This window comes from Labeo rohita, chromosome 16, assembly GCF_022985175.1.
Source record: "Labeo rohita strain BAU-BD-2019 chromosome 16, IGBB_LRoh.1.0, whole genome shotgun sequence".
Lineage (NCBI taxonomy): Eukaryota > Metazoa > Chordata > Actinopteri > Cypriniformes > Cyprinidae > Labeo > Labeo rohita.
The window spans coordinates 17,350,951-17,365,253 of record NC_066884.1 but is presented as its reverse complement, the minus strand read 5'-3'; the positions used below and the strand labels follow the sequence as shown (position 1 = coordinate 17,365,253).

The 14,303-nt window shown below is 38.3% G+C and overlaps 2 protein-coding genes across 3 annotated transcripts; one reads left to right on the top strand and one right to left on the bottom strand.

Annotated features, from left to right (window-relative positions):
- Window positions 1-503: 503 nt before the first annotated feature.
- On the bottom strand, window positions 504-2,635 carry rbm12ba (RNA binding motif protein 12Ba). The gene is made up of 2 exons (XM_051130808.1): window positions 2,497-2,635; window positions 504-2,330 (listed from the first exon to the last, which is right to left on the bottom strand). The coding sequence occupies exon 2, from the start codon at window positions 2,298-2,300 to the stop codon at window positions 744-746; it is 1,557 nt and encodes a 518-aa protein (XP_050986765.1). The 5' UTR covers window positions 2,301-2,330; window positions 2,497-2,635; the 3' UTR covers window positions 504-743.
- Window positions 2,636-2,662: 27 nt separating this feature from the next.
- tmem67 (transmembrane protein 67) lies at window positions 2,663-14,195 on the top strand. Of its 2 annotated transcripts, XM_051130803.1 has the most exons (28): window positions 2,663-2,908; window positions 3,210-3,298; window positions 3,687-3,777; window positions 4,423-4,522; window positions 4,617-4,686; window positions 4,781-4,855; window positions 4,934-4,996; window positions 5,093-5,247; window positions 5,676-5,784; window positions 5,865-5,951; window positions 6,574-6,639; window positions 6,775-6,931; window positions 7,018-7,141; window positions 7,219-7,324; window positions 7,455-7,511; window positions 7,585-7,683; window positions 7,760-7,858; window positions 8,493-8,579; window positions 8,694-8,793; window positions 8,910-9,049; window positions 9,784-9,924; window positions 10,840-10,920; window positions 11,056-11,172; window positions 11,260-11,376; window positions 11,563-11,667; window positions 11,756-11,858; window positions 13,030-13,172; window positions 13,921-14,195. In XM_051130803.1, the coding sequence occupies exons 1-28, from the start codon at window positions 2,716-2,718 to the stop codon at window positions 13,999-14,001; spliced, it is 2,955 nt and encodes a 984-aa protein (XP_050986760.1). In that variant the 5' UTR covers window positions 2,663-2,715; the 3' UTR covers window positions 14,002-14,195. The 2 variants fall into 2 exon arrangements, with proteins under 2 accessions (XP_050986760.1, XP_050986761.1); XM_051130804.1 differs by lacking the exons at window positions 11,756-11,858; window positions 13,030-13,172; window positions 13,921-14,195 and having other exon boundaries at window positions 11,260-11,390; window positions 11,563-11,654.
- The last annotated feature ends 108 nt before the right edge of the window (window positions 14,196-14,303 follow it).

The following is a 14,303-nucleotide window of genomic DNA, read 5'->3' as shown; positions in this document are numbered from 1 at the left end:
ACACAAATTAAGTTTTTCTTTTTTTTTTTTATTTTTGACCGAACAATTCGAGACTGAAACATCACAGGGATTGCAAGTGACATTTCTATCAAATGTAATTACAATATAATATTAAATATACATATCAAATGAAAAATATAAGTTAATCCAGTCCCTAGGACATCAGAAACAACAAAATGGTTGTTTTAGTTTCTTCAAATAGGCATGTATACAGATGCCAAATCAAAATACTGGATATCAAAATCGATAGTAGAAAAAAAATGACCAGTTTGAATGTCTTGATTGTAACATATTCCTTCTGTTGAACTTAAAATATATACAGTTAAACTCAAATGGCTTAATATTAATATGCAAGACAAGATATGTGATATCTGTTTTTAATTAAAGCCAGTAAGCTGTATGTTCAGCTACAACCAAAGAAAAAAAAGTGCAATATATTGTCATTCCACTTGAATTTTAAATGTGAAAGTCCACTTGAAGCAGTCCTCAATAGTTTGTCAGCCATTGTTTGAAATACAATATCTTTTTCTTTTTTTTTTTTTTTTAGGTGCACTCCTTTCATGTGGTTTTACTCTTCACATTGTTGTACCCATAATCACTTGAGCACATTGCTTGAAAAAGTTTATGTACAGCTCACAGAGCTAAATGATCAATGAATGAATTACACTGTCCTTCAAATGAATTAATTGTCTTTGTTTACACCACTTCTGGTGGTACTGAGAATATCTTACATCTCCAGTTGTTCACCGTGTACCAAGTATCTTCTCCTTCTGTTGACGTGTGATACAAGTGAGTAGAATTTTTGCTCCCATGAAAAACTTTCCATGAAGCCTCTGGGCATGTTTGGCCGTTTTCTCACATTCGAACTGGACGATGGCTTCGCCGACACCTTTGCCCTGGCTGTCCACAAGCAATATGATTGCATCATCGCAGATGTTAAATTTCATGAAAAAGTCTTTCACTTCTTCTTTCCTAACATCTGCACGAAAATTGCGTGCATATACACATGACATGGTTAGATGTGCGTTTCCATAAGGCGGCGGCCTCCAGCCTTTAGCACATCGGTTTCTGCCGAGTATAGCGATCATTTCTACTTTAGTAATGGGTGACACTTCGATGTTCTTTAAGCCAACAGTTGTGCCATTCATGTTCAGAGCTGAGGCATAGTCTTCCTCATGCTCGAAGGTGATGAACGCGGTGCTTGTTCTCTCTGCATACTTGTTTAATAAATGCTTAATTCTGTAGTTTGGGATTGCGTGACAGCGGAAAATCTCCTTGATCTCCGTCTTGGTTATGTTCTTTGAAAGATTATTGACAATAACAATGTGTTCCGTTTGAGGGGATGGAAAGTTCCGGCAGTATTTTTTTGGAGATCCAGAATTGGGCTGCTCCTCTGCACTTCTTTTGGCTGAGGAACTTCTCATTGCATTTCTTTCTGTATTAACTTCTCTTTGTTCTGAGAAAGTGTGAGGTTTGATGTTTTGCGTGCAATTTTTGGACTGCTCCACAGCATCCATCCACATCTTCTCATGGGCAAGTCTGACCTCAACATTGTATTCTTTGAATTTTCTATGGCTGTATTTCAGCCCCTCCTCCGCATCTGAAAAACTGGTCAGCTTCACCAGACAGCACCAGCCCAGTTGCAGTCGAACATTTGTGATGACCTCCAACACTGGGAGTCCCAGTAGAAACTGGTAGACCTCTTGCTTGGCAACAGAGTCAGGAAATCCATAAAGCCGAAGGTAGCCCGGTTTAGAAGAATTGAGGTTTTCTCCTCTGCTCTTGTGTTCTTTGGAAGCCATGTCATGATTTATGTCCTGCTGAGCATCTGTATTTGCTCGGTTGTCAGTTGAGGACCATTTATGTGTTTCTGCAGCATTTTGTTTGAAATTTCCAGGCGCTTGGCATTGATCCACTTTGTCATTTGAAACCGGTCCTTGAATGGCAGTCATTAGACTAAGCAAAAGAGCTCTGCTGGTGTCTGGTGGGGATGATGGCACTATTTTAGTCTCCAGTGCTGTGGACTTTGGTTTATTCAGACTTGACTCCATTTTTCTCTTGAACTCAGCCAGGCTACTAATATGTAATGTAATAGAAGAGCCTCTGAGGAGTTTTCCAGAGTAGCGCATGGCTAGTTGGCCTTCTTTCTCTGAATTAAAAATGATGAAAGCTTCACCCATCTCACCACCAAGAATATGCACACCACCCGTGGGTATGTGCAAGCCATGGAAAAAACTTCTGATATCTTCAGGTCCTGCCTCTGTGTTTAAACCTTGCAAACGCAGAACCACTATTGTCATGGTCAGATTCTTCTCACAAACCAATGGGATCTGTTAAAAAAGCAAAAAGCAACTTTTGAGATCAGTTCGTGAAACATAAAAAAAAAAATCACTGTTGAAACTTTTCTCCTTTTTGTTCAAAACGGACAAAAACACCTCAGGAAATCCCCTTCAAGCTGAACAACCGACACGAATGCGTCGTCGGAGCTTTACTTACCGTCTGTTTTTCTCTGAAACTTATACCTCAATACGAATGCTTCTCTTCACGCGACTATTTTCGTCAGCGCAAACACGCGATAACCTGCAGGCAGCACAGCTCACGCGTCCGGCGGGAACCGCTCAACTTCCTCTCCCAGAGACTTTTAAGGGCGCGCGCACGCTGCACGCCTCCTCAGCGTAAACAGGAACAGCTACATCATCAAGCGTCATCTGCACCATGGCGACGGGGACGCTGAGAGCGTTCGTGTGCAGTTTCTCCATCATATTTCTGTTAAAACTAAACGTTTTTTCCTGCCAGCAGTTCTCTATATCTTTTCAGCAGCCTTCGGATTGTGGTGTGGAAAGTTATTTTGACATTTCGAGCTTGTCTTGTGTGAAATGCGGGCCGAATCAAGTAAGCAGCAAATCAGGTACGTCGTGCACAGATTAACGTTCGTTTGCTTTGTTTTGACCAGTCTAACCTGAAAATGACATAAGCTGTACGCTAAACAGAAGTCATTTACTGATATATTCTCACATTTGCTATTAATTTTACATGGAGTAAGTATTTTGCGAGTAAATAAACTGCATGCTGGCTAGTGAAACGTTATGCATTTGCAGCTGCACGTAACATCATTATAAACAAAGTGTATGTCATTATAAACATGGAGCTTTTGTAATATGCTTAATTGTAAACTAACTTGTGTGTTTATGTGTGTTTCTGCCATATAGGATTGGCATGTGAGTGTCAGACTGGTTTCAGGGTGCTGGTCCGTAACGGAGCGTCCATCACGTGTCAGCAGTGTCCTGATGCTAATCAGGTTCTGTATTGTATTTGAATTACTAATTTGTGACCCTGAACCACAAAACCGAGTTGTACTATTGAAGAATCTGGAATCTGAGAATCATGAAATAATGAGAAAATTGCCTTGAAAGTTGTCCAAATGAAGTTCTTAGTAATACATATTACTAATCAAAAATTAAGATGATATATTTATCAGATATTTACAAAATATCTTTACATGAAACATCATCTTTACTTAACATCCTACTGATTTTTGGCATAAAAGAAAAATCAGTAATTTTGACCAATATAATGTGCTGTTGGCTATTGCTACAAATATTATTGGTTTCCTAAGTTCTTATATGATTAATAATATTAGGAATACTAATACTGTTATACATTTCTATGATTGCTCTCATTCTTAGGGGGTCACCCAGGATGGGTATGGATGTATCCGCTGTCCTGGAAATTTAGGGGAGAATGGCAAGTGTCAGTGTCCTAAGGGAAGTGTGCTGGGTAAGTGGTTTTCATTTTAGTTGTATATAAATAAACATGATTCAATAGAGGGTTTGCACTTATAACACAATTTGGTCAGTTACCCAGATATGCGGGCATATTGGTGATACTCGGATGTAAACAACAACATGAATTTCACGGTTAATGTACTACTGAATACGTTCTTTTGCTAATTTATGTTGTCTAAACCATGGAAAAAATGTGTGGAAGCTGCTAAATCAAATAGAGAAGGACTTAGTAAGCAGAAAAAGGCTATATTTTGACAAACAAAAGTTAATAGGTGGTAAAGATACATACGAGCAGTATTAATTAAGATATTAGCTTAATATTTCACCTACCTGACCAGAAATGATAAGCACAAACAGGAATGTTGTCAAGATTCTTGCCCTGGAAATCCTGGTTCAGTTTGGCCAACCACAAATGCCTTTTGTTCCTCAGACACTCTTGCACTCTTTTCCTTGATTTGTTGTAACTTTTAGCAGTCTGTATTATTCTGAATGTTTTTCCCGGTCCGAGCGATTAGTACAGCCCAAAATGTGACAATAATTGACCATTTTCATCAGCAAAATATGTGAGTTTCATTCGCTTCAGTGGTTTATGATTTATTTAGTGTTTATGATTTTATGGCATGTCTGTATTGTTCAGTGGAGAGAGATGGGAATGGGAATCCATTAAATGAAGCACGATGTGAAGCATGTAACGCAACAGAGCCTGCTTTTTCTGCCCCTGATGCAACAGGCAACAGGTAAACAGGCTATTTCTATCAATGCTACTGGATTTCATGTTGAGCTTCATGTTGTATAAAATAATTCATTTTGTTTGAACGTGTATATTCATAGGTGTGTAAGGTGTGAGGACTCCTTCATCAACTCATCTCTGTCTTGTGTTTGCGGGGCTTCAAATGTACAGGTGAGAATCTTAGGCATTTACATTAGCGGGAAGTAGTGTATGTATATGTTGATATAATGCACTGAAAGTGATGATTGCATTGCTCTGTTTACAGGCAGGTGGGATGTGCTTTTCCCCTCCAAATGTTCTGCCTACCTCAGTTGCCTCAAATGTCATCTTTAGCCAAGTGGTAAGAATTCAAAGTTATCATGAATTGTGTTTGTGTACTCTTATTAGCATGCTGAGGTTTGTTTTTTGTGTTACACAGACCCTCTCCATCCCATCAGCATGGTTTTCAAGCTTCTTGTATTCTTCAGCAGCTGCCTGTTTGGTAAATTTCTACACACTTGCACAAGCCTGTTTTAAATGTTTATATGCTAAGCTTTGCTTCAAACATATTTAAAGTTTTGCTCATTTTGTTCTGTAGTCGTTCTCCAACCGAACAGCATGTCAGTCTCTGGGCAACATGTGTGTGATGAACATGCACTCCTCTAGCACCATCAACAATGATGCCTGTAGGCTCTACAACACAGTCGACAAAGCAACAGCTGCCCAGGGCAGCAGCCAGGACATCTCCTACTGGTAACACACATACAATTACTATATAGCACTTTACTGTTTTCTGTTGGATCCTATTAAATGATATAATTAGCTCAGTGCAGATCTTAAGTGTATTTTGCCATAATGATCAGCTGACTATGCTCTCTTCAGAAGGTCAATGAGACCCTAGGTTTGAACCCAAACTATTTGAAATTACCATAGGAGATCATGTGCAACATAAATTTTATCTGTTATAGATTTAAATACAGTGTGACTCATTTAAGATCAGTTGTTTCCTGTTTGAGAATAGATGTGGGTAGACTTGATTTTTATCTGATATATTACATATTGTTATATTTTGATATTGTTATGAAGTGTAAATTCACAATTAATGGGCAGAAGAAGCATGTTTACTTGTGTTACTTGTGTTTGTGACCCTCATATATCCTCACCCTCATTTGTGACTCTAGGAGGACAAACCTACCTTGGCTCTACTATGGATACCAGCCTGGGTCAGCATCACGGATTCTACAGAATGAGCCACTTCCTGTTGGATTCAGCTTTAAAGGGACACAAAAGGTAAATGGTTTAGACTCTCAACATATCGTAAGCATAAGCATAAATGTTGTCATTTTCACAAACCTTCCTCTCACTTTCAGAACACTAATATTGAGCTGCGGGCTGCTGTTTATTCAGTGCGTGGGGAGTTTCTGAGGTGGGAAAGCGTTGGTGGAGGAAACCTCCAGGTAGGCGGGCTTGATCAATTTTTCTTCTGTGGTCGAATTCACAAATAATTCTTAAAGGGATAGTTCACCCAAAAATAAAAATTCTGTCATTAATTACTCACCCTCTTGTCGTTCCAAACACATAAGACCTTTGTTCATTTTCAGAACACAAATTAAGATATTTTTGATGAAATCCAAGAGCTTTTTGACTTTTTGCACAAAAAGTATTCTCTTAGGGTTGAACCACTGATGACCTTTCTGGGCCTTAAATGTGCTAGCTGTGTTGCTGTCTATGCAGGGTCAGAAAGCTCTCGGATTTCGTTGAACATATGTTAATTTGTGATACGAAGATGAACCTTATGGTTTTGAAACAAGGGTAAGTAATAACAGAATTTTCATTTCTGGATGAACTACTCTTTTAGGAATTAAATTATTCTTAACTGCTATTTTCTTAGTTTCTACCTTAAGAATAAAGTTTAGAATATTTTGTGTTCTTTAAAACTATATACACAGCACATTAAACACATTTAAAGTGTACTTAGTAACATTTTATCCAACTTCTTAAAATTGGTCTTTAGAAATGTAAAAATTGAAATTGAAAGGCATTGTGAGAGACAAAAATGCTTAATTAAATCCTCTATAGCTCTGTCCAGACACCCCTACCAGACAACAGTCCGCATTTACGTTTGGGACGGCCTACAAGCAGAGTGTGAGTCTGACATATTTTGCAAGATGTTTCTCTGTTTGGTCAATATACATGTTTTTATTTTCAGCTGGATATGTGAATGTATGTAAACGTTTGATTTTATTTTTATTTATTTTTTTTTTTGTCTTCTTTTCTTAGTGTGTGCTCTCTGTGTCAGAGCTTCTAAATGGGTATCCAGAGCCTGTGTTCTATGACGTGTTCTTGGTCATTCAAAAGCCACAGGAGGACAAGCGTCTTCTTGCAGTGCCTCTCCTAAATATCAACCAGCAGTTTAATGGCCAGTTTACTAATGAGGGTACAACATACAAACATTTTGATCAAACACTTCCATATCATCCATATCATGCTGCTTTATCACCATGCTGGCTTCTTTTTTGTCAGGATCTAACATGAATAACTGGTATCTCACCCGGAGGCTGATGCTTGTGGACACGTTGAGTGGAAGGGAAATGTCTTTGAGTTCTACACCCAAGGTCATACGTGTGGCCACTAACATTAAGATCGGGTAAATTGGCCTACTATACACTCACAAACACATGACATAGTGTGACCACACAAAGTTTAATGTCCTGCACTCAATAGGTTTCAGCTGGTGCCGAATACACAGAAAGGACAGGTGTACCCACCTCTGATGACTGTGACTTACTCAGATATACTTGTCACTGACCCCAGCACACAGACTGTTGCTGTAAGTCTGCAGCATGCCTTTATACTCTGTTGACAGAAGAGATACATGATAGTTTAAATGTAATAAATAATAAACTGTTTATATGATCAGCCAAATAGGTTAATTTCTGTTTTTTTGTACATATGTACAGGTGTCATTCTCTCTTGAGTATACAATGGACCAGGAAGAAGCTCGGGTCAAAACTGACGTGAGTATAAACAGCCGAAGTCATTTTTCTGTTTTATGTTGGTCAGCTTATTCATATGTGGATTCATATCTAGATTGCTCTTGGTGTACTGGGTGGGGTGGCAGTTGTCCACTCTTTATTAAAGACAGCAAGCTGGAAAAGAAGAATCGCATCTCCTCTCATTGACCTGCAGGTAAAGACTCACATATAGAGATGATTATAAACGCAATTCACAACACAGATGCGTAATAATGTACTGTCTGTTTCAGACCATTATGAAGTTTCTGGTGTTCTATGCTGGTGACCTGGCAAATGTTTTCTTCATCATCACAGTTGGAACAGGCCTCTACTGGCTCATATTCTTTAAGGTTTGCATTTGTTGTGTCTGTGAGTAGCAAAGTCTAGTCTATTATGAATATGATTAAGCCTTACATGAGGTTTTTCATTTTTCTTTCTTTCTTTCTTTCTTTCTTTCTTTCTTTCTTTCTTTCCTCTCTATTTTTCAGACAGTGGAGGCAAGTCTATCACTTTTTCTGTTAATGTAGTCTCATCCATTTATCAGATATCAGTTTAGTGTTTCTTTGCTTGTCTTCCACTGTCTTGTCAAATGAGTTTTTTTTCTAGGATGTGCAATGTATACATACAATTGTATACATACAATTTACGGTCAAAAGTTTACATTCCCTTTTCAGAAACATTATTAGTGTAGTTTTTTAAGCTACATTTTAAGCTCTTTAGGTCTAAAGGTCTGTTCACATTAAGCGCTGTGCAACACTGTGTTTCTGACACCCACTTGTCACAGATAAGAAAGGAAGTCGCAGTATTTCTGTATGTTATCAAAAAAGCAGTCAGTATACTCTGTTTGTGTGTGCCACCAAGCCATAGTTTTGTAAAACAGCAGTGGTTCTGGTCACGTGAACAAAAGCATGAATCTTATCGGTTCGTCATTGTGAACATGCCTTAAAATAGAAATCAAGACATATTATTTTTGTGTGTCTCCAGGCCCAGCTATTTGTGTCTGTGTTGCTGCCATTACCAGCCCAGGAGGAGCGCTTTATTGTTTATGTTGGCTGTGCCTTTGCTTTGAAGGTGAGTACAAATATGAACATTTGCTTATTCACTACATTATTTAAGTACATGTCTGTTGTTTCCCTTCTTTCCCTTTCTTCCCAGGTTACCCTCAACTTTATTCTTTTGTTACAGATTGTACAATTTCTTCACAAACTCTTTGTTCAGCTGACTGTGGATATTTTCTTTATAGACTGGGAAAGACCTCGTGGTAAAGCCAGTAAACATGTGGAGGGTAATTTTCAATGTGCTTCTCAAATGCGTGTTCCGTTATACCGATACAGGCTTTTAATCGATTTTTTTCTATTTTTTAATCATGCATATTTTATAATTGCGTTGTAATGTGCTCAGGGTCTGCTGAAACAAAAAGTCAGGCATCTCCTGTCAGTATCTGGAGAACATACTTTGTGGCTAATGAGTGGAATGAGATTCAGACCATTCGCAAGATCAACCCCACTTTTCAGGTCATTGCTGTGCTCTTCTTTCTGGAGGTGAGGCCACAACCACAACATCTTTGTTTCAAAACATCTACAGTTTGCCTCAAAAATGAACATTCTGTCATTAATTACTCACTCTCATGTCATTTCAAACCCGTAAGACCTATTCATTTTCAGAACACAAATTAAGATATTTTTGATGAAATCCAAGAGGTTTCTGACCCTGCATAGACAGCAACGCAACTGACATGTTCAAGGCCCAGAAAGATAGTAAGGACATTGTTAAAATAGTCCATGTGACATCAGTGGTTCGATCGTAATGTTCTGAAGCTAAGAGAATACTTCTTGTACACAAAGAAAAGAAAAATAATATTTATTCAACAATTTCTTCTCTTCTGTGTCAGTCCTCAACGCACATTCACAAGAGTAACACAACACGTGTGTTGTGCTGCTGATGCAGGAGCCGACATTCTGATGTAGAACTCAGATGTGCTGCACCTTGTTTACTAATTGTTGAATAAAGTATTTTTGTTTCCTTGGCGAACAGAAAGTGTTCTCAAAGCTTCATACAATTATGGTTGAACCACTGATGTGAGATGGACTATTTTAATGTCCTTACTACCTTTCTGAGCCTTGAACTTGTCAGTTGCGTTTCTGTCTATTCATTTGTGTTTTAAAGATGAATGAAGGTCTTACAGGTTTGGAACGACATGAGGTGAATAACTCATGCCAGAATTTTTGTTTTTAAGAACTACTGTCTTAACAAATGTCAAATATTGTGCTTATAGGTTGTAGGCTTCTCAAATTTGGCTCTAAGAGATCCCTCATCTGACCTGCGTCGGTCTCCTGAGGCATACACACCTCCATACAGCCTTATACTCCGCTATGGCGTGGCTTCTGCAATGTGGCTTTGCATTGGCTTAATACAGGTGAGAACATACTTAAAGGGGTCGTCGGATGCCCATTTTCCACAAGTTGATATGATTCTTTAGGGTCTTAATGAAAAGTCTCTAATATACTTTGATTAAAAATTCTCAATGGTTTTGTAAAACAAAACCCTTTTTACCTAGTCAAAATCAGCTCAGCAAAAATCATCTCATTCTAAGGGGTTGTTCCTTTAAATGCAAATGAGCTCTGCTCACCCCGCCCCTCTCTTCTCTCTGTGGAATGACAATCTTGTTTACTTTAGCCGCATTTAGCCGTGTTTAGCCGCTAAACTTCCTAACTACCACGTTATAAGGAAAGGCGATTGCAAAGATTCATAAAAAACGCTTATACACACTTCTGCTGTAAGTGAAGCTGGATCATGAATGATTCGCGCGAACATAGACCGATATATGTAGATCGGGAGGCGCGTTCTCTTCACAAACAAATGTAATCTACTGCATCTTCAGCGGCTCAGATGTCAGAAGTAAATGACGACCACTATGTTCATTATTACATCCAGCAACACAACACCTCAGTCGCTCAATCGGAGATATTCTTGTCTAATTTACATCCCTGCTTTGGCATCGAAACAAGGACTGTGGACTGTGACAGCTGCTCTGGGGTAAGAGCTCATGTCAATCAACTATCATGGGAGTGGCCTCTGTGGGTGTGACGCCACACCGACAGGCATCTCAGAACGGCTCGATTTGAAAAAGGGAATATTATCTTTACAGATTAATTAAAAACCACTGCATGGATTTTTAGCATTATAGGGTAGATTTGTACATGCACTGCCAGCACACATTAATGTTCAAACAACATGAAAAAGTGAACTTAGCATCCGATGACCCCTTTAAAGACATGCAGCCTGTCTCTTTGTGCTGTTTCACATTCTTTTTTGTGTAATTTTGTTTTAGGTGATATTCTTCACAGTATTCCATGAACGTTTTGTTGAAGACAAGATTCGACAATTTGTGGATCTGTGCTCAATCAGCAATGTAAGTATTAGGTTAGAAAGCTTCTTTGCAAATAGACTATGTTCATAGCCAAGAAGTGTACAATTTTAGATTGCAATACATGTTGCTTGATTTTTGTCTTCTCTTTCTTTGAATGCGTGTATTCATGTCTGTTAGATCTCAGTGCTGCTGCTGTCTCATCGATGTTTTGGCTACTACATTCATGGACGCTCTGTTCATGGTCATGCAGACACTAACATGGATGAGATGAATACAAACCTGAAAAGGGAGGCGGTAGGATGAATTTGAGTGTTACATTTAATAATAAAAATTTGAATGGAACACTTATTGTTAGACTTATGTTATTTTTATGCATTTTAGGAGAATCTGTGTGGCCAAAGGGGACTTTTACCAAACTCAGACACTCAGACATTTCAGATTTCAATAACCAACCGCCTGCGAACACAATATGACCGGATAATCGAGCCAATCAGCAGGGTATAAAAACAAACGTAAACACTTATTTTAAAAGTGGACCTACCATAGGCTTGAATTGTTTTTTAACAATAAGACGATAATGTTAAAGATATTTAATATTAAGAAATTTTATTATTATGTAGCAAAGTAATCTCCCACACAAATCACTCTCAGTAAAGATGGCTAATAATGTCTCAACCCCTACAGAGAAGTGGGCCCTCAAGGTTGGTGGATGCTTCAGCCAATCCATGTGAGCAGAGCACAAGAGCTTACCATACCATGAACCGATTCCTGGGCTCTGTCATTGATCATGTGAGGGTTCCATTTCGTTGATGCTTGTGATTTGTTTATATTGGTTGCTTTGTGTTGATTTGCTCATTCTGAAAGCTGTTTTTCTCAGGCACATCGTGAGATGGATTACATAGTGAAAGATAAGCTGCTGTTTGAGAGACTTATCGGTATGGAGTTCATAGAGCCACTGGATAAAAGCATCTTCTATAATGGTAAAAAAAAAAACACTCTTTTAATCTGTTATATTTATATTCCCCCTAAATAACTAAAGTACTCCAACACACATCGCCACAATCCAAATCCAGTTGACCCTTCGCAAAAACCCACCCTCCTTAGTTACTGTTGCTATGTCAGACAAACAACGCCACTCTGATACTACATATCATGTGAATGATGATGAAAAATACATCCCGGAGCAAAGCGAAAACTGACAACACTGACAGACAAGACAGAGCAGGTTCATTCTGGTATGAAACAAGGTCTCAGCTTTAATTTTTTAAAAGAATTTGAAACAATATTTACCGTTTGTGGCTCTTTGTGTCGTGACAGATCACTGTATTGCCTTATTCAATCGACACGTGAACCGAACATCTTTTCTTATTTACTTAAAGCACAAAATAAACATGAATGAACATCAGACAGTATTTTATTTCAACCACGGAAAAATGTCAGTACACACAATTTTACAAGTTTAAGTCCACGAAAGTTAATCTACTCTCCTGTCTGATTTGTTTGTTGGACAAAATGGCAGATTCTGCATTATGATTGGTCAGATCGCCTGTCAGTCAAGCTGTTTGTGAACGGTCAATTCCAAATCAAAATATTTGTCCTCACCTTTAGGTTGAGAGCGCTGTCAGCTGGTTAAAAATTCAAGGGGAAGTGCCTTTTGCTGACCGCAGCAAGAGACAGTTGCTTTCCTCTCGCCTCAGTTCTCTGACAGGATGTCAGTTGCTCTATTATTACTCTATTATTAAGCAATGTTTACTTAGGGACAGTGCTGAGGTTTTGTAAGTTCAAAGCATTAACCTCGTCTATCATGGTTTCCAACTCAGAATAAAATCCATTAAGTACAATAATATCTTTTACCATTTTCAGTAATCTTTATTTATTCTCTCTTGCTGTCTAATTAATCTTATCATCCTTTTTTCCTTTAGAGACTCTTTCTTCGTAGCTTTGTCTTGCTTCCTTTACAAACCTTGCACAATTAAATCACTCATGTCAATTGTGTAGGTCACCTGGTTCTTTGTTCAGGAGTCCTGTCAGTAGGGATTTGTTAGGAGAGTGCATCTCATTTATTGGATCTATTGGATTGGATACAACAAATCTTATCAAATCATCAGTGTTTTAAGTGATTGAGTGATTTCTGTGTTTGTCTTCCCTCAGATGATTCACACTCATTCGCTGATGTCCTCTTTTATGGTAATGAAGCTGTGCTGTTGGTCTTTGACACCCTCTTTTTCTGTGTGGTGGATCTGGGCAGTCAGAACTTCATTCTTGCAGCTGTGTTAACATACCTCCAGCAACTGGTTAGTATATGTGGGATAGGGTAAAGGAGACGTTCACTTCCAGAACAAAAATTTACAGATAAGTTACTCACCCCCTTGTCATCCAAGATGTTCATGTCTTTCTTTCTTCAGTCGAAAAGAAATGCTTGTCTTGTCTAGGTCTGTGTGAATTGTTTTTTTCCAGTTCAAGACAGTTAGGATATGTCAAAAAAAACCCATCTTGTTTTCTTCCCCAACTTCAAAATCATCCTACATCGCTACAGAAGTACCGACCCAGTGTTTGCAAAGTGAACATGCAAAGATAATCAAACGGCCTTTACAAAAAAAGGTAAAACAGCGATGCAGGACGATTTTGAAGTTGAAGAGGAAAACGAGACGGGAGTTTTTCAACATGCCCTGACTGTATTAACCCGGATAACACAGACTATGCATGCGCGTCGCAGAGACGAGACAAGACAAGCATTTGAGGTTAAAAAGTATATAAATTATCAATTTGTTTTATTTGGGATCGTTTAGAGCCATTTGAAGCTGCATTTTCAAATTTGGGGGAACCACTGAAGTCCACTATATGGAGATAATTCCTGAAATGTTTTCCTCAAGAAACATAATTTCTTTACAACTGAAGACATGAACATCTTAAATGAGAAAGGGGTGAGTAAATTATCTGTACATTTTTGTTCTGGAAGTGAACTTCTCCTTTAATGACCTGGTTTAAATCGACCGTCTAGAGGTGATGATTAATACAACGTTTTAATGTGCTCTCCTTCAGGTCTTCAGATTAATTCGAAACGGAATGGGCCGCAGGAACCTAGCCAGCAAAACTCTGGTTGACAGACGATTTCTCATCTAGCTCCTCTGCTTAATCTATCTGCTTTCTGTTGTCTTAATGCTGTTTGTGTTTATGCCATCACAGCCTTCAGACTTTTGTATTGTTTTTGTATAAAAGTATTGTTTGTGTAGGATTTTTGTACTTTCTATCCCAAGCAGTTGGGATTTGATGTGAAAAATGTTTTGATATTGAAATATTTTTGACCAATTAAATCAGTTCTTGGTTTTTATAACAGCCTTCCAGAGTAAATTTGATTCTACATGTAGGCAAAGTAGTTTTCTTCAGATTTTTTAGAAGATCTTCAGAGCACACAGACACAAGAG